Raw genomic sequence first — 19,287 nt, 5'->3', positions numbered from 1 at the left:
TTCTTTGTTAGTATGACTTGTCCTGTGCGCTGTAACTTGTCCGGAATGTGTTTAAATACTTGTTTTGTTTGTCTTGTCTACTGTTTCTTGTTTTGTGTAAAAAAAAAAAAAAGAAATAAGAAAAGAGTACTGTATGGATAAAGTAAAAGGGGAATGAGCATTGTGAATTATTTATTTTCTTCCCCTACTGTAAAGAGGATATTGTTTAACACTGGTTAACACTTGGATGGACTTGGACTGGAAAAGAGACAGAGAGATGCATGTAGAGGTGGGGGTGCAGCGTGTGGGGAGGAGACTGACAGGGGTAACACAACAACACAAACCTCCATTACTTTCTTACTGGTTTGGGCCCCGATTACGACAAGAACAAGAGACCATGTTTGCTGATAGCAGCCTGTTATTGGTAAAGCACTGTGGCGTTTTTGCCAGTTCCAATCTCTCGGTCGCTCCCCAGAGGAGCAGCTCCACAGCTGAGCACAGCACCGGGATGGTTAACAGAGGGGGAAGCCAGGCTAACTACACTACAGCTGGGATGAATGAAAAGGAGTAAATGACTAAGTGGACAGAAGAGGGACAATGGGTGGAGTCCAAAAACTTTCCTCTTCATATTGCTGAACAAAAAGCACATTACTCAATGGCCAAAGCAGCGGGAGACAGGGTCATTTACAACCGCTAAATGCTGGATACTTGGAAGCAATCGCCTGGATTGGATCATAATTCACTTTTGAGTAATTCAGCATTATTGCTATACACTCCTTATCAGAATTCAAAGGTTTACTTTTGAAACAATGACAAATGAAAAAACATAGTTTTAAAGATTATTATAACACAACAAAATGCATATAGCTATGTCAGTAAAGACGTAAAGGGTTACTAAAATCCCCAAACAGTCATAGCAACATGACATAATAATCAAGTACAGTGAACCATTTGTGCAAATATTTGAAAAAGACGCCGCCATAACTATGCACACAAAAGCCTCTGTATACTACTTAAACACCCATTTACTACATTACTAAAAGTTCACAGATAAATGACAAGAATAATCACATTCACAGCCCATAATCAAACTCATTTTGCTTTATTGCAGCAGATTTGTTTGCACTATACTCTCGGTTGTGGGCAGAAAAGAAACCCTGTGAAGTGGTTTCTCTGTCTTGTTATGCTTGCTATAAAATGTATTCACTCCCTTTCTCAAGTAGCCTGGGTGATCTCAGACAGATGGCAAGAGGCGGAGTGACTGAGATATTGCCTGGAGTAAACAGGAGGATGAAACAAACAACTAGCACAGTGGCTCGCCAATGATTATACTGTTGTGGTTTTCTGACCTGTTATTAGGGTACATTTGGAGCATTAACTAAATAGCACATTTTCACTTTGTCTTCACTCCAAGACAATTTAAGAGGAGATGATGGATACATAGATCTATCATACTGAGAAGGAGATGAAGCCATTCTTAAAGAAAATAATAGCTTCTAAGGCCATGTTAGTGCTTACACTCTCTGTCAAGGGTCGGAACAATCTTCAGCTTGCTACAAATGAAGACATGGTGTGAAGAATTACTGGGACTTATTAAAAAAACAAACACACATCTGAGAAGAGAATAGACTGAAGGATTGCCAAGGCCAGAATTGCACTATTCAGACTCTGAATGAAAACATAGAACGGGGGCTTCAGACTGGATTCTAAGACCTCTAAAGGAATGCTGAAAGCTTGATATATTCAACTGAAATACTCGCCACCCACAGACGCCTGCCATCAAGACCAGCGGTTTATTTCAAAGTCTTCACAAAAAAAACAAGGGCTAACTGTGAGTCTCCCCTTTTGATATGATGGATATTTTTTATCTACTGAAAAACAACCACACTACTCCACTGAAGAAGTTGCACATGGCAACAGTCTTGCAGAAACTGGCATCATGTACACTGAGAGTGACTGCCAAAGCACCAGTGATTGAATGAAGGGTGTCTGCAAATCAGAGGCTGGTGGGTAGCAGTTGAACAGTATGGTGTTTATTTCTGTATCAACCCAAGACCCATTGTTCCCACATTGTGGGCTAGGCTATGCTAACTGTTAAACAGGACCAACACACAGCTCTGGCCTTTACATTGAAGACTATAATCCCATCTGATTGATACTTAAAGGCGCCGTCACAACATGCAACGGCCACACACTGTGACAGAGTCATTCTACCATCTGTTGTCTGCTGCCGAAACTCCATTTCGTTCCAGAGGCTCGGGGTACCCAAATTATTTGACATATTTATAAAGACAGCCCCCATTCCACAACAGACATTCTGTACATGTAACAAATATCTGCCAGCTGATTTCTAGGAAAATCAACACCTTAAAAATGAAATGTTTTTCTCTTGCACGTTTTAACATATGCAGGAAAATCTGCCATGGCAATCAACTGAGGAGAAAAAAAATAATCTTGTGACTTATCCTCTGTGCATCATGCAAAATTCATGGCACACACATACATTATTCACAAGTACTCATCAAGACTCATCCTCAAAAAAGCATGGCTATATAAATAATAAACAACTTTGGTAGGTACAAGACCTGAGTCTCCCGAGGGAAAGTACTATACATACAATGCTTTGCCTGACTTACTGTTGGTCTATTGAAGATGGCAAAACTCGGCAAGCTCCATTGCTCCGCAGAGCTGTTTAACACAACATAACAGAGGAACGGCTTGCGGATGCCAATTACATGAGGATTACACTTGGGGATGGTTAACAGAGGCGGGGGCTTTAGTAAAATAATACCGCATAAAAACGCGCAGCGGTTCCCTGCATGACGGTTTGCTCCTTAATTAAAAAAAAAGCAGATTAAAAGACAAATACATTAAAAGGAGCAGCACTACCACTTCTATGTGAATGGTATATGGTTCTTACATTAACTGACTGTGAAAAGCTATGAAACTAAAAATGTCACGTCATCTATAATCCCCATCAGAGGATGATGTTAAATAATTTAAATAAGCAATTTTTCAGATACATATTTCCATGTAGTTACTTTTGTGCAACTTTAAATATTTCTTTGAAGATGCTCTGAGGCTTTATTTGTACTGTAAATAATACTGCACAAATTAACGATACAGTATAACAATCAGCACCCAGTACAGTAGGCAGGGTTTTTCCTACCATTATAGGGCTAAGGCGCATCACCTAGCACATAAGCCGAAGGAATGCAAAATCAGTGTGAGCATCAAATCTAACTAAATGACATGATGAAGTGACTCAGATCTAGTGATTGTAGTTGGTCCCCAGTGGACTTATCAAGCAAGTTTTGTCTTTAAGGTTTTTAAGTGTTATTTATTAATGATCTGCTCTTGCTTTTCCAATGTTTTAAACACATATATGGTAATAATAATTTTTTTTATTTAAAAACGTAATGATTTCTTGAGGGAGGATCCCTAAAACCCCCACCAAATACGTGGACTTATGTCTTCCACAAACCTAGGGAAACATTGGTAGGTAATGTAAAAAAACGTCAATCTAATTAAAAGCATTAGCAATCTAAACACCCTACCATCCAAAACAATGGCAATTTGTTGCATGTGAGGGAATATACGTTAAATATGAGCATGGTGCACCTACCTCTCATTCCCAGGCTGAAACTCCGAAAGTAAGGAGGGCCGGCGGCGATGGGGCTGGTTCAGGTGGGAGCTGTAGTCCCTGGCATGATGAGAGTGGTAGTCAACCAGTCCCACTTCCTGGAAAATAAACAACAACAAGTTGACAGTGTGGAACAATTTATCCATTCTCCACAAGAATGATGCAAAGACCCTAAGTCAATAAAACATTTTAACATTTCTTTCCATCCCCTGCCTTGTTTCTTCTGTAGTTGCCAGTCCTTTTCTCTCCAGCTCTCATTTCTCCCTCTCTTTCCACTTGTTTCTTACACATATGCAGCTACTGTTAACTTGCCCCTCCGCCAGTCAGGGATTGTGGGACACACCCCGTCAACCCTCATGTCATCCTGAATGTGATGAGAAGAGGGAGTGGTGGGATTAACTGCAGGTGCCTTGCAGACACTGGAGGTCACTGAATGAACTTCTACATCAGCTAGAGGCCTCTTCTTTGAAGCAAAGACAGCTCTGTCCCTGATGAGATTTTGGTGGAAATAATGGGGAAAGCCTTAATGTGATTCCATTATGACAACATGAACTGTCAACTCAAACATCTAGTGAGGGAACAGCTCTGTGTGCACAACACTGCAATTTGGGCATAGGTCCGTTGGAAAAAACACCAGTGGGGGCCCCTGGGGTCAGGCCCTTTGCAGTGGTTCCAAGTAATGCCCCGTTTACTAAATACTCAAGCAGGGAGAGTCGGAGCTACATCTCCAGTAAAATCTCTCAAAAGAGTTTTACCTAAAAAAAGAAGTTGAGGCACTACAGGTGGTGCCGTTAAACGCATTGTGTGCCAGGCCCCTTACCGTGTGTGCCCGTTGCAGCTGCAGGGGTAGACTGGCAGGGTTTGGCAGGTGCCGTGTGTCCACAGTCCTCCGGCCTGGCGGCACAGACTGGGGATGAGAGGACATGCTGGCACAGCCGCTTCCTCTACAGGCAGGAAGTGGGTGTGGCTGCAGAGCAGATGCTGTGCATTATTGGCCGTTTCTGTTAGCCAGCAACCTGCAGAGAAAAGAAGAAAAAAAAAAGGGTCATAAAACATGTTTTGTAGTTAAGCAACCCCAGTGGAATTGCCCTGGAGACTTTAATACCTGCAAAGAACAATGCATAAAATATTATGCAACGTGCGTGACTGTTGCTCGGAAACAATTTGATGTTGTATGGCTAGCACCTCCAGAGTAGCTACAGATGAAAGTGTGCCTCTGTCTGCTGCGGATATCAGAATGTCATCACCTCCCTACCACAGCTGCTCCCCCCCTCCATTGCTCCTAGTAAAGGAGTGAGAGTCCGTGCACCTGCTAGACTGAAGCCCTCCTTCACTGCTTACTGAATGGCCCACTGTCCTCACACTGAGGACTCACAGAAAGAGAACAGCCATGTCAAGCAGCCAGCCCGTAAACCAAAACTACTCTTTAAAGTTTAATGGGGCTTTACAGTCAACATAAATAACTCAACGACATATGGCGATAGAGTCAGACAACTATATTTTGACTCGGGATGACGTTGTGCAAACTAGATCGTAGATGATGGCATATACAAGAAGGGTGTCATCTTTGACCAAGCAGTGTTTCCCACAGGTTCGAGAATTAACTTGTGGTGATGGGTGGCGTCGCGACGCGCACGGCAAGCGGCACCAGGTAGTGTAATGGCTGGGCTCAGTAATAAACTAAACTAGTCAAACAAAGCTTTATAAACAATTTATTGAACTAAATGACTACACATCAAGATCATTTAGAAAGAAATAACTACATATTAAACAAACCAGACTAGAAGACTATACAGATGAAGAGAACATTAACTTGAAGGCTCGGTTATTAACGATTAGCTCCGGTTAGGTCCAGTTAACTCCAAATACAGCTTAAGCGGAAAACACTGCCGCAGAGAGGGTGAACAACCTGACTGTGTAAATGACATGTGGGGAGCTTTCACAGCAGTGTGGCCGCTGCTTTTTACAGTTTATCAGTATAGTTAATCCCAAGGGAAGCAACAACATCACAAGCAGCATTCTACTATAGAGGATATTTGCTACTACTAACGTAAGGCCAGCCACACACTGTCTTTGCACACCAGAAACGTGTCTGATGCGGCGCATCTGCTGCTAGCCTTGTCTGTACACATGTATGCCTCCCATTGATAAACTGCACTTGTTGCATCATGTTCACAAGGGGGAGGGGCTGGAGGCTGCTGGTCTGTGTGCTATATTATATTACATCGTTGACTGAAGGAAAAAAACAACGTGATTTTATCTACCTGGGCGGGAATTAATCTACCTGGGCGAGGTGCCCAAGTAGAACCTATGTATTGGAAACACTGCCAAGAGTGATGATGTAAGTAAAAACAGTCAGCTGTAACACACTCCCAATTACTCTCTCTGTAAAAGCTAAAGGAAGCGAGGGTTATTCTGCACATAGATAGTGAAATAGGAAAGAAAATAAAAGAGGCAAGAAGAATGGGCCATATTCATCTATTCAAGTTACTATGAAGATTACAGCACACACTGACAGAACACAAGTGTTACAATTGGAGACAATGCTGAGGAGGAACAAGGTGGACCTATGAAAATAGTTTTAAACCATCAATGGAAATGAATTTGGAGAACTGTAAGGTCTAGTTCAACAAACATTCAATGTTGAGACAACGTTCAGCTCTGGTCAGTTTGTTTACGGCACCAATCCCAGACACTCCTGTGATAGTGATGATAGTAGTAGTAGTAGTAGGTGGACTAGTGCTCGTGACATGAATCCCTGTGACTCCTGCCAACAAAGAAATTAGGACTCCAGCCATTTTCTATAACCTCTGACTAATGATGCCTTTTTTTTTTTTTTTTTTTTTTTTTTTTTTTTTTTTTTTTTTTTTTTTTTTTTTTTTTTTTTTTTTTTTTTTTTTTTTTTTTTTTTTTTTTTTTTTTTTTTTTTTTTTTTTTTTTCTTTCTCTGCCTGCTCATGTTTCAGTGCTGTGCAAGCCACACAACAGGCACAGTGGCAAATATGGGCTATCAACATGGCACTGATTGAAATCTTGACAAGATAGCAAAGTGCTCTAGGTGCACTGCAATTGTGTTAACTGAAAGGGAAAGCCACCACCACAGATTTATTTTTGTAGCTGACAATAAATGAGATTTCACACTAAACATAATTCACTTTAATGTGTTAGTTTTTTTTAAATAAAGAATATAAAGACAAAAGTAATAACCATAACAAGGAATGTTGAGGAAATTGAAATTATTAATATATATTCAATCTATATCTTTTACATTATTTAATTTGATAAATGAATCAAGCAAATTTTATATAGGCTACTGATCTTGTTACAAGATCAACACGATTTCTTCCTTTTTTTTGATAAGAAAAGACCTGTCCAAGATGCTATGTAGGACTTACTAACACTGCCATTCAAAGGTTTGGAATATCCTGCCACAAAAGTTTGTTAACATTAATGTCATGCAGTAATTTTGAGACACAATGAGCCATGTTATTGGTAGAAAAATACAATTAATTTTCAAAATAATTTTCCACCTAAATGTAACACTTTTAATTGAAAACTAACAAAAATGAACACTTGGTCTAAATCACAGCCACTGGTAGTCTATAAACTGATACTAGCTCACTAGTACTAATGCCAGGTCTGCTACCTTTGCTGGTGACCATAGCTCCTCATAGTGGTCTGTTGAAAAGTCCCAAACTGGACAGGATTTGAGTAATGACATCAGCAACCAGTAACCAAACAAGCACTTTCTTACAGCAACATGAACGTTAACACCACCAGTTGCCTACATCGTTGGCATATAACCAATAGTGGAGTGCCAGTCTCCATTGTCTGACCCTTTATTGCAATACAAAGAGGGGCACTATCTACCCTTCCTTCCTGTCCCACTGTCAGACACAAAGTGTCACTTGATTTCAGTTATGCAAAGGGCTCTACGAGAGGCTGAACATGGCTCTGGCTTTAAGGAACAGAGGAGCTCTGTAAATGGGCTCAGCGAGGCTACGAGATAGGAAAACACTGCTGAAATTCTCCCACCAGCTAGAGACCTTGCCTTTGTGTCAAGTAGTCTAAACTGTGGCTTGAAATATTTTCAAGAAACTGGTGCCCACTCGTCTTTTGGTGAGACAGACCTGGACAAACAAACCACACAAAGGGAAGTGCTAAGATCCTTGAGTAGAACTCACTGCTGGTCAAATAGTAGATGAGGAAAACTCATGATCTTGACATAGCATGCAAATATGCTCAACAAAAGGGCAGAAAAAGAGGCCAGCAAGACAAAGAGAGGGTGAGATAAGCCAGTCTCCTTGGAAGCCTCTCTTTGATGACTGTCCAGACCAGAGAGATTCCCCTGAGAAGGACGAAAACAAGTCTGAAGGCAGTCACAAGATCTGCAGAGGACAAAAAACCTGAATCAAGATGAGATGGCCAACACAATGAGAGAGCTTTGACATAAACTCTGAGGCGAATGGGGCCTTTCCAGACAAGAGGCTAAACACATGCACTGGCACCGCTACAGACAGCCACAGGCAAATCGTGGCTCACTGCCAACTCGGCGAATGAACTCGGTCACCTCACTCTCTCACTCTAGCGTGCTTTCCTTCTCCCCTCTCTTTTGCTTTCGTCTTCTGCACAGAGTAGAGTGGGCCTCAGCCTTCAGCGGTGCAAGCCAATATTTCATCCTCTTACCCCCCACCCTCCCTCTCCATTTTAGGAATGGCTGTGGAAATACTAGCACACAGACAGCTTCCAGCCTGCCAAGGAGAGCAGGAGGCTGCCTTCAAAATAACACTTTAAAATTCTACTGACATAAAAAGTTAACCAAATTTCTGTCTAGTCTGACTTAGTGGCGCGAGAGTCAATTTCTAAAAAGAGAGAAAAAGGGATTCAACAGCTTGTAAATTTTTTTTGCCAAGAGCCTCGATAGCATGGCTTGGCCCTGATAGAACCGAGGGTGTGATCAGCCCATCAACTCAACCGCAATAATTTACTGTTAATCATATGCCCATTAAAAATATGATGCCGGTATTTGTAGACAGAAAAAACACCCATTAGGGTGTTGAGCTGTCTACGAAGGCTTATGCAAATATGACAGCCAAAAGAAACGAAGGCTCAAGTCAAATGCACGGAGCTGTTGTAAAAAGGCAGACGAGTGAACTGTAATGGGCATAAGGCTTGTTCTGGGAACAACATCAGAAGTCTATAAAGCAGTGCCCTAGAGGGGAGGGGGGCTGCTAGGACTCTCAGCCTAGGAATGTGGCACCCTGTCAGGTCTCATAAGGATTTATCTCCCTGGAGCCTCATTACCGAAAGGCCCTGGACAAGGAGGCTCTCGCTCGCTTACCTACCCTTTCACTCGCTCACCCTCAATACTGAACTGCTCAAACACTGCATGCAAACACCTGCTTTCTGAAACATTTTCAAATGGCCCTTATCTTCACTTGCAGCATGGGTGGTCCAGTTCACGTTGTGTAAAAGTGACACCAGGTCTTTGGACTACTAAAATGATTATTTTTGCATCGAAGCTTTGATCAATCCATACAACTATATGTAGCCCACTGTGTTGCACACAGATGATCATTACCGCCACACAACCCGCTTAAGGACCGCGTACAGGTGCTGTTACGCCAGTGGCGTGGATTGCTAAATGGAGAAAATAGCAAGGGACAAGAAGAGACGGGCCAGAGAAAACGACAAAAAGTGTCAAAAATTCGGGATGGTTTCAAGATGAAACAAAACGAAAACTCTACTTTGCAGTGTGTCTATTGTAAAACGGAACTAGCTTACTACAGAAGCACGACGTCAAGGCCTCAGCGCCTCAGCAGAAAGCATCCAGTCTACAGTTAAGCACTCAGTCCACGGAGCGGAACCAACACAGGATGACGTTAACATTTAACTTAAATCAATAGGATTGCTAGTTGAGATTAGCGCTTGTCCGTCAGGTGACATGAACCCCCCATCCTGGAATGTAATTGTAAGAAACATGATGCTTTTAAGAAACAATACCAAATAAAGCAGACTCAGGGCTCCAGACTAACTTTTTTCACTAGGAGCACAGTGAACCCCCAACACAACCAGAAAATTTAGGGACACACACTGGAAATCAACATGCTAACCAAATATTCACATTTCTACTAATTTCCACTGTATTACTAATAAATACTTTGATAATAGATGCAGAAATTACAATGTGCTGTTTCAAATTCAGTGTCACTTTTGAAGATGCAAACATAGAAGGTAAACTGACAGCCCCATAGCTCTCATGACAGTAAAAAAATATATTTTTTTATTATAGTATTTGTATATTATTTTTTATCCTGTTTTATTTTCATTGTGACCATTTTTAATTGCTCTTTAATGTTTCATGTAAAGCACTTTGAATTGCCTTGTTGCTGAAAGGTGCCGTAGAAATAAAGTTGCCTTACAACCTCAGCCTGTCAGTCAGTCACCAGGGCATAGAAACCACTGTTGTGCCTGCTCGTCTCTGAGGAAGTGTAACGTCAACAGCAACCGCTTTCGGCTCGCCATTAATATCATATTGCAGGAAACGCTTTCTGCGTGAAGTTATGAAAAACTGTAACCACACTTGAAACCACTTTATCTGCATTTCCGTGACTCACTGTGACTTCAACAAAACTGCAGAGCCGACGTAGTTTGCACCGTCTGCAGTTCTGCGCGTTTGTGTCAGAGCTCTGCTCTCTGTCAATTTTCAGAGAGGAAAGATAGGCTTGCGCTTACACGCTCTCAGGTACCGAAATTTCATCGCTTAACGTGTAAAAAAGGGGTCAAATTTACTGGTCGCATGTGCGACTGGATGTAAAATTCAGTCGCACACTCTCAAATTTTGGTCACAAAATGCGACCATTTGGTCGAAGTCTGGAGCCCTGAGACTGCTAAAATAATCCACAGCTGCAACACTAACAGCTCAGACTTTGTATTACTAGAGAGAAACTGGTGGTCTTTCACCATAAATAGGGCCTATATGAATGTTGGTCTTCACCAACATTCATATAGTCAGTCACCACCTACGAGCCACTGCAACTAAATTGGCTGAGGGGTGGGAAGAGAGCTGCCCTACTTCCACCCTTCACCTCCCTCCCCATCCACTCTAATTTAACAGGGAAACAAAGCTCTCACAATTAATCCAGCGAAGCTTCAGTATTTGGGTCCCAAGAGGTTTTTTAAGGTCAGGGTGCAGAAGCAAGGTCAATCTGTGTGGTAAGCACAGCTTCTCAAGAAAGACACAGCTTTAACACTTAAGCCTTTTCCACCTGACTTAACCCTTTTTCTGTTTTATCACATCTATGTAGTTTTCTAGAACACCGATTACCCAAGGTACCATTCAAAGCCTGTTACTGATTTGCATTTTTCTTTCTCAATTATATTTTTATATTTGCTTTCAGTGCAATAAAACCTCACACTTTAAACATGTGTACTTTAAATGGACTGTTCCTCTTGACCTATGCGTCGACAACAGCAGAAAAACTAATCGGAACACAGCAACAACAACAACAAAAAAGAAAGAAGAGGAAGTCGCAGTGCATCAGCCAGTAAAATGGGAAGGTGATTGCAAACACCTTTAAATGAATGGTTGGGCAAGAGCAGGAAAAACCCTCACAGAGCTGCCAAACCCTAGTACAACGCCCTTTACACTGCCACGCAGCAACATCCAAGACAATGCTGACGAGGCGGAATACCCCTTTACTGGTAGATATTGTCACACTGACATTACCAAAAGGGGAAGACACCACGAAATCAATGTAGTCCAGGGGTCAACCTGTAAGATATTTTACTGTAGGTACACGTTTAACCTCAAAACATAGCAGACAAGATGAACACAGACTTATAGTTGTATGCTAAAAACTATGCAATGTAACAACACTCATTATTTAGCTTTGCCAGTCAACATTTTTCAGGGGAATCTCAAACATCTAAAAAACCAAACTAATAAAGTCCTCCTACTGTGACCGGGAAAACAGGCAAGCAAGAGAATGAGTTACTAACAGGAAAGTAAAATGAAATGTTAGGTGACGGAAGCCATGTTTCCATCCACACGTTTTTATGCGATTTAAGTAATATCAAATGAAAAACGCCTTATGGAAACAGTAAAATTCGATTGAATTTCATGGATATCGACACAAAGTATGCATGTTCAAGCTCATCCGATTTTCTCTTAATTGGTTAACGGCTTATGTGATAAACCCTGATGGATACGTTATTTGCCGAATAAATAATGAATTGCGATTACGTTTTAGGTCATTTTATGGTTGCAACCCGCCATAAAACTAAGAAGAAAAGGTTTTAGGTCATTTCCGCTTTCTTTGCAGGGTGTCTACAAAGACAGATATAAATGGACGAACAAGGAGACAAGAGACTTTTTAAATTGAATTGAAGAGCAAAATATAACGGCTAATTTAGATAGTTGTCGTCTGGCATTAACGTGCATCTGCATCACCATAGCAATGTTTTGATGGCACTAGTACAACTTATGCAATATGAATCATTTGTAAGTAGACGGCACGATCTATTTCGGCTAGCAAACTTTGTTCGCAAATGTTAGCTTAAATGTGCGATTCAGTGCGAAAATAATGGAAACCCCTTAAAATGTTTCAAATCTATTTGATATACTAATTTGACCACACACAAAAAAAAAAAAAAAAAACGTGACGTCATTACTCATAGGTTTTTATTCGCTTTGAAGCTGTTGATGGAGGTCTGCTTTAGAAAATGGGGAAAGTACCTGAGCTTTCTGGAGGGCTCCTAAGAAGCTTTGTACCGGGTAGAGACGTGTATGATGGGCTTATGGTGTTGTCATTTAGACATGTTTATTTGGTTTATGGTTTATTGTCTATTTTGTTATTATTTGTTGAATGGTCTTCAATATTGTAATTACTGTGTCATCTTTTGATTTTTGTCTATCTGGGTGGTGATGAAGGGGTGTGTGTGAGTTCATATTGTGAATTGCATGTTTTGTATGTTGTTAAAAAAAGAAGTTAATCAGGAAAAAAAAAAAGCCGTTGGATGGAAACACTTTCACCGGCATTATTCGCATGAATGTTTATAGCGAACTTCAGATAATTCCATTGACAAGTGGATGGAAACATAGCTAGAGAGAGGCTATAAAAGGCAGCAGGTGATATAATTATTGCCTGAGTGTGTGCCAGCTTGATATATAGTACAGTTCCTGGCAGGCAGGTGGCTAGCACAAAGCTATTAGTACCAAACAGAGAGGTGCAATAATCTCCCTTAACCACAGCCTGTCACACATTTCATTTACAATCTGACTGAACGGCATACTTCCCATCATCAAAAGAAAGCCCTACAGCCACAAGCAAGGCCTGAAAAACAATAGAAGTGAAATGAAAGTAGCATTGAAATATAAACAATGTGTAAAATGCAACACATAACACCTTCATTTGAAATATCTTTAACGTCGTCAGAGATGACACCATTGAACGGACCTTTTTCACAGCAGACATTTTTGACTTGTCATACTAGGAAAAGCACAGCTGAAATTGATAACCTTAACGATGGCTCAGTTCCATCAAGTGTCCCAGTAAGCTATTTCAGTGAGTCAGCATGCACAATACCAGGGCCTCTATTAATAAATACTCAGTATTTATTAATCACTTTTCAGTTTAACAACAGTAAGCAAGACAAAAAGACGCAGCCTTTTGGCCTGTATTGTAGCATTAGTTGCTAGCTCTTTGCTAGTGCAGAATTGCTGCCACTTGAGGACTGCCCAACTAAACATTGACGATATAAATCACCCTGACAGGCTAAACTACTAAAAATGTGACTTAAACGGAAAGCAGCAAAACAGAGAACAGTGCAACACAGAGCATGTGCGACCGGTTTCTAATTGCTTTTAAAACTGGGATTTAATAACCGAGCTAGGACCAAGACAACGCTTTTTTTTTTTTTTTCTTTATATGGAATTGTGATATTTTCACATGACAGACGATGGACAAATCCATTTAACGCGAGTGTTCCAGGAAAACATGAGACTAGTTTAGTGTGGGGCGGCTGCTCTGCAGTTGCGCTGGACTGTAGTGTAACTGGGTGGTGGCCCTGAATATTATTCTTATAAATCGTAGGTCAGGTGTTATCAGTAATAATGTCTACAGAGCAAAAAGTAACCCTTGCATTTTCCCCACAGCAACTGCAAAAGGAAGTATTAATTATATTTGTCTATCATTACAACCCTAAAGACAAACAAAAGAAAAAAATGTCTATCTAACACTAGCATTATCTGAACCAAGACTGTAAAAGTGTGTGTCTGACAAGGAAGAGAGGAGACCAAGGAGGAGGAGGAGGAGAATGAGATGAACAGGACCAGTGATTGGCTGGCCTGTACCTCCAGATGTGATCGTGCAGCTGTATCCAAGCTGGACAGCAGAGCAGCTATTGGATTTCCTGCCTGTTCCCCTGCTGCCGGCCGACTCGGCGACACTGTGTGAAATTACATAAGGCGCTCCCTTCCCCCTCCCTGTTGGCCGGTGTACAACTAATGCCTTCACACACTGCACATCACATAATACTTGTTCTTGACTCCCAACTCCAAAAACAGATTTCTACCACAATGCGAGAGCACAGAGCAGTATTTGTGTATAGTGCTGGGCAATATATCGATATTATATCAATATCGTGTGTGACATGTGACTAGATATCATCTTAGATTTTGGATATCGTAATATTGCATAAGTGTTGTCTTTTCCTGGTTTTAAAGGATACATTAAAGTTTGTCATTTTCTGAACTTACCAGACTGTTTAACGGTTCTATTATTTGTCATTATATCCACATTACTGATGATTATTTATCAAAAATCTCAATGTGTAAATATTTTGTGAAAGCACCAATAGTCAACACTACAACATCTTTGCGGTATCAATATCCAGGTATTTGGTCAAAAATATCATGATATTTTATTTTCTCCATATCGCCCAGCCCTAGTTGTGTAGTTGTTTAAATGGAGTACATGAACTATTTAATGGAAAGTTGAAACAGTATTTTTGCTGATTAAAATTGTCAGACAAAAAAAATACAGCTCTATAGTTGTCTGTGCGTGTGTTATGATAAATGACAGACATGACTGACATCTCTGATATCTACTCCGATTCCTACAACATAAAACCTATTATCCTTCTTCCGGTCTGCTGTTAGCATGCATTTGACCAGGCTGAGTCAAACCGTAAGCAGATATTTTCTCTTAAACCTAAATGGAAAATCATTTGCGAGATGTAGCCTGGATAATGCCAGCACTAGCACCAGCTGATTGACAACTTAAACAAAACCATCACTTGTACTAGTGGTTTAATATTAAATTACCCTTAATCTTTATTGATTAACCCTAAAAAAAAATTAAAAATAATAATTAGAAAATGCAAAGAAATGCCATGAATGACAAACAATGAAACACTGAGGTTGAAATTGAATGATTGCAGTTACTGATTATTTGTCATTTATTGATGCCCAAAATAACCCTCTATAGACCTCTTGGATGGCACTACACCAAACACTCGTCAGCTCAGCTGGACACAATGTGACAGCGCCGCTCTGACTCACAAATCCCTCTTTATTCTCTAGGAGAATAAAGGAGCAGGAAATAAAACTGAGGAGTGCGCTTGTCTGCTGGGCTGACCTACTTCCTCCCCACTGCTACTTAATTATTCAAGAGCTTTAAAATGTTCTTCTGTATGGCATCATGCAACCGAGTGCCTCGGTTTGTCCATCATGACAGCAGTCTCACAGAGCTTCTATTTATGCATGAGAGGGTTCAAGTGTGTGTGTGTGTGTGTGTGTGTGTGTGTGTGTGTGTGTGTGTGTGTGTGTGTGTGTGTGTGTGTGTGTGTGTGTGTGTACACAGTGTGAGGGTGTGCATGTGCACTGCCAAACACTAATGGTCATGCATGCTGGTGTTATACATACCAAACAAAACATCCCAGCTAGATTTGATACACAAGTTTTACAAGGTTTTGAATTATACAATATCATCGTCCATCATGATGGCATGGCCGACATCACAATGGAGAGCAACCATCGTGATGCCACGCCCCCCCCACCCTGTCAAACACACCAATCCTAGTTGCGGGCGCTGGACAGGAAATTGACAAGTGTGTCAGTCTTAAACTAGCAAAGACACTTGCGTCGGGCTTTGCACTGCACTGGGCTCGTTCAAGATAGGGCCCCTTAAGTGGAAGCTACTTTTTCCCCGCCTTACGTGCACCTATTTGTGAAAAAGACAATCGCTTTGAGCAGACTGGATTGGCTGTAGTGATACATTCTCTCTCTCTCCCCTGTCAGTTGTAGCTTGCTCTACCTTCTAGGAACGTTGGACACAGCGGTCTCGAGTGAGAGAGAAAAAAGCGTTAAAAGTGGAACGCTATCACACTGTCCTTTCTCCCCTCGTTGGACTAAGTTTCTCGACACTACTCTGTGCGTGCATCAATAAGTAAGTCTGATGTCCTGTAGGTATGGGACGATGTTATGCAGGATTTATGAATGTACGTTAGCAACAGTAGGCTAATTCACGAGGGTGCTATTTTATGTGTGAGCTAATATTGCGCATCGGTTCATGTGTGCTGCAAGTGTTTTGTTTCCGTTTATTGAATGCATAACCAAGAATGTAGTTTAATCTCAGTAATGATGGTATATTAGGTTATTACGGTCGCTCTGTTGAAGGCAAACGTCCCACTGTACTGTCGTTACGCAGATCACGGACATCTGATTGACTTTACTGATCCGTAATTAAGTGAAAGTAGGTCAAGTTGTAAAAAACTGCCCCCTACCAGCAGGGCAGCATTTACAGAGGGATTTAAATATAGGTCTGATCGTTCCTATGTTAACAAAAAATATTTATGTTAAGAGATAAATATGATAAAATATCGTCGTCAATCGCCATGTTTTACTGTAAACATCGTCAACTGCTAATTTAGGGGACATCGCTAACCCTAACCCAAACATCACAAAACACACACTAGACATCACACCAGCTGCTTGATGTTTTGATGCACTAAGGGGGGTCACGGATCCAGCACACACGTCAAGACAAGTCAATTCCCCCACACAAGCACACCATAACCTGTAATTACATTCCATTTTGGGTCTCCATACCTTTCACTGTTACATGTCACTCGTATTTCCACTGTAAGATCATCAACCCTGAGGTGTGTGACCTTGGCTGGCCTTACTAACATGCTTTCCATAATGTGAAAAACAAACTATGCTGTAACACACATTCCCAGAAGAAAAGCTAGGCTAATCAGAGATAAATATAACGCTACCCACGGCTGTAGCCTACACAAATAAGAGCCGTGTCCTGTAACATGCTGTCATCAGTGTTGCGTAACAGTCAAGTGAATCACTTACCACAAAGCCATTTCTAATCTCTGCTTATCCAGTGTCTGCCTCTCTTTTAGTAGGTTTAAATATGGGTGACTGTTTAATAGTAACTCCCATTTCATAGCCGTGGAAATCAAAATAGAACGCCTTATGAATAATAAATGTCTTGTACTTTTAATTCATTTCTAGTAACACAAAAAACAACAACATGCAATCAAAGGGCTATTATATACTTCCGAGTTAACACATTAAGGGATGCAAGTAACTTTTTTAAATTATTAAGTTAACCCCATTATGGTTTGGCACCGCTTATAAGTCTCTTAGTGTGCAAGCTTGATTCATTGCGCACATTGTCACTAGCTTTAGTCTGAAGCACATATGCTAGGCAGCTAGCTAGTAAGCTAGTTTCAATGAGCTGCTGGCTATCCAGCTGAAGAAGAGAGAAGCAGACTGACCGCTGAACCCAGACTCTATTTCGGAAAGAGAAGGTAGTGGCAGGCGGGGACCGGGAGAACGCGATGGTGTGGAAGTGAGTCAAGATCCAACGTGACATCATGACTTCGCCACTTTCTAAAGCCTGTGTTATCTGTACGCATTTTGAGCTATCAGTGTGTATGTCTACGCCGTATACAGCGGACGGGTTGAGTTTAGGAAAAGAAGAAAGCAACGGTTGGGTTTAGGAAACGTGACACGCGGGACACGATCCTCGGGCTCCTGGGGGAAAGTCCTGTGTTGTTTGACCCATCCACCACCCCAGCCAACCTCCCTATGCGGATTTTTGGGCTTTCATAATACTCTCTACCGTAGTCGCTCTTAATGCTACGGCATCTTCTTATTGAGACTAGTGCTGTGATCACGAAACATGCTTCCCATTGAAATACATTAGTTTAAAAAACATGCGAAATTTCGCTGGAGAAAAAAAGTTTTTTTCTCAGGAGAACTTGGCGTAAATTGACGCACAATCGCAAGGTAATGTAAGTCAATGGAGACCAAACGGCGTTGATAAACACGCTAAAAAGCGATTATGCGTCTTGACAACACACAAAAATGGCACACGAATTGGCGTGTCATACATACGCCACTTATTGAGATCAGTCTGCAAGATTGGGTGATGAGTTCAGATCAGAGCAGAGCAGAGAGCTGTTCCTGAACCGAAGACTAGTGGAAAAGACAAGGAAAATAAAACCTATACAAGTAGTAACTGACATAAACGCACAAGAATATACTGTATATTTGAATGGTTCAAATCTGTTTTTAGAAGAAATAATCAAACGCCGTTCCTACATATTAGGCTTGAATTTGATTAGCTAAACTAAAAGTGTTTGTAATCTGGCAACAGCTAATGTATGCACCAATTGGGACTTCAATAATTGCCACCAATTTCATATTATAAATCTAAATTGAAAAAAGTTCAATATGTTTATTAAACATCTAACAGAAATTCAAATATATTTCAACTTGTGTATTTATTTTAGGCCAATTTTGACAGACCTGCGTAACACACTAGGGCGCACAGGTGATGGTTTGTTCAAAACAACAATGGTGGGTGTTGCTGGGTTAGCTCAGTTGGTAGAGCAGGCGCACATACATATATACATATATATATATATATATAACACATACACATACATATATATATATATATATATATATATATATATATATATATATATATATATATATATATATATAAAAATATATATATAGAATATAGAGGTTTACTCCTTGACGCAGCGGTTGCGTCTCCCCTTTCATGTCTTCAGTGGTCCTGTGGAATTAAAGGCCTAAAATACCCAACAAATATAAAACTTTAGAACAACACTGGCAGCTCCTAAAGATTTTAGCGTAGATGTCACGTTAGCATCAGTTATTTCAGAACTGGCGTGTATTTCTTCATTGAAAGAAGAGCAAAGAATAACACTGAAGGCTTTTGTCAATGGAAAAGACGTTTACGCTCTTCAGCAAGTTAGATTTACCAACTGGCTCTACTACCCTACTACGTCATATGGTTTGTTTTATCGGATTGCTTGTGGATGGACAGATTCCACACCATTGACAGGTGGTTCTGGTGTGTCACGTTAGGTATTTTGTCTCCTGCAATAGGTTACTTGATTTAATTTGTATACAGTACAGGCCAAAAGTTTGGACACACTTTCTCATTCAATGCGTTTCCTTTATATTTTCATGACTATTTACATTGTAGATTCTCACTGAAGGCATCAAAACTATGAATGAACACATATGGAATTATGTACTTAACAAAAAAGTGTGAAATAACTGAAAACATGTCTTATATTTTAGATTCTTCAAAGTAGCCACCCTTTGCT

General features: G+C 40.7%; 1 protein-coding gene across 7 annotated transcripts in view; it reads right to left on the bottom strand.

The window, feature by feature from the left end:
* ncor2 (nuclear receptor corepressor 2) overlaps nt 1–19,287 on the bottom strand; it is a 144,080-nt gene that overhangs the window by 115,258 nt on the left and 9,535 nt on the right. For all 7 annotated transcript variants that reach the window (XM_039804613.1, XM_039804617.1, XM_039804616.1 and 4 more), the window contains exons 2-3: nt 4,443–4,638; nt 3,605–3,720 (exon numbers count right to left, since the gene is read on the bottom strand). In XM_039804613.1, coding sequence (XP_039660547.1) covers nt 3,605–3,720; nt 4,443–4,547 — 221 coding nt within the window. In that variant the 5' untranslated portion in view covers nt 4,548–4,638. The remainder of the gene's footprint in view (nt 1–3,604; nt 3,721–4,442; nt 4,639–19,287) is intronic.

This window comes from Perca fluviatilis, chromosome 6 (genome assembly GCF_010015445.1).
Source record: "Perca fluviatilis chromosome 6, GENO_Pfluv_1.0, whole genome shotgun sequence".
Taxonomy (NCBI): Eukaryota; Metazoa; Chordata; class Actinopteri; order Perciformes; family Percidae; genus Perca; species Perca fluviatilis.
The sequence above is the reverse complement of the archived record's forward strand: the minus strand, read 5'-3'. Positions and strand labels throughout refer to the sequence as shown.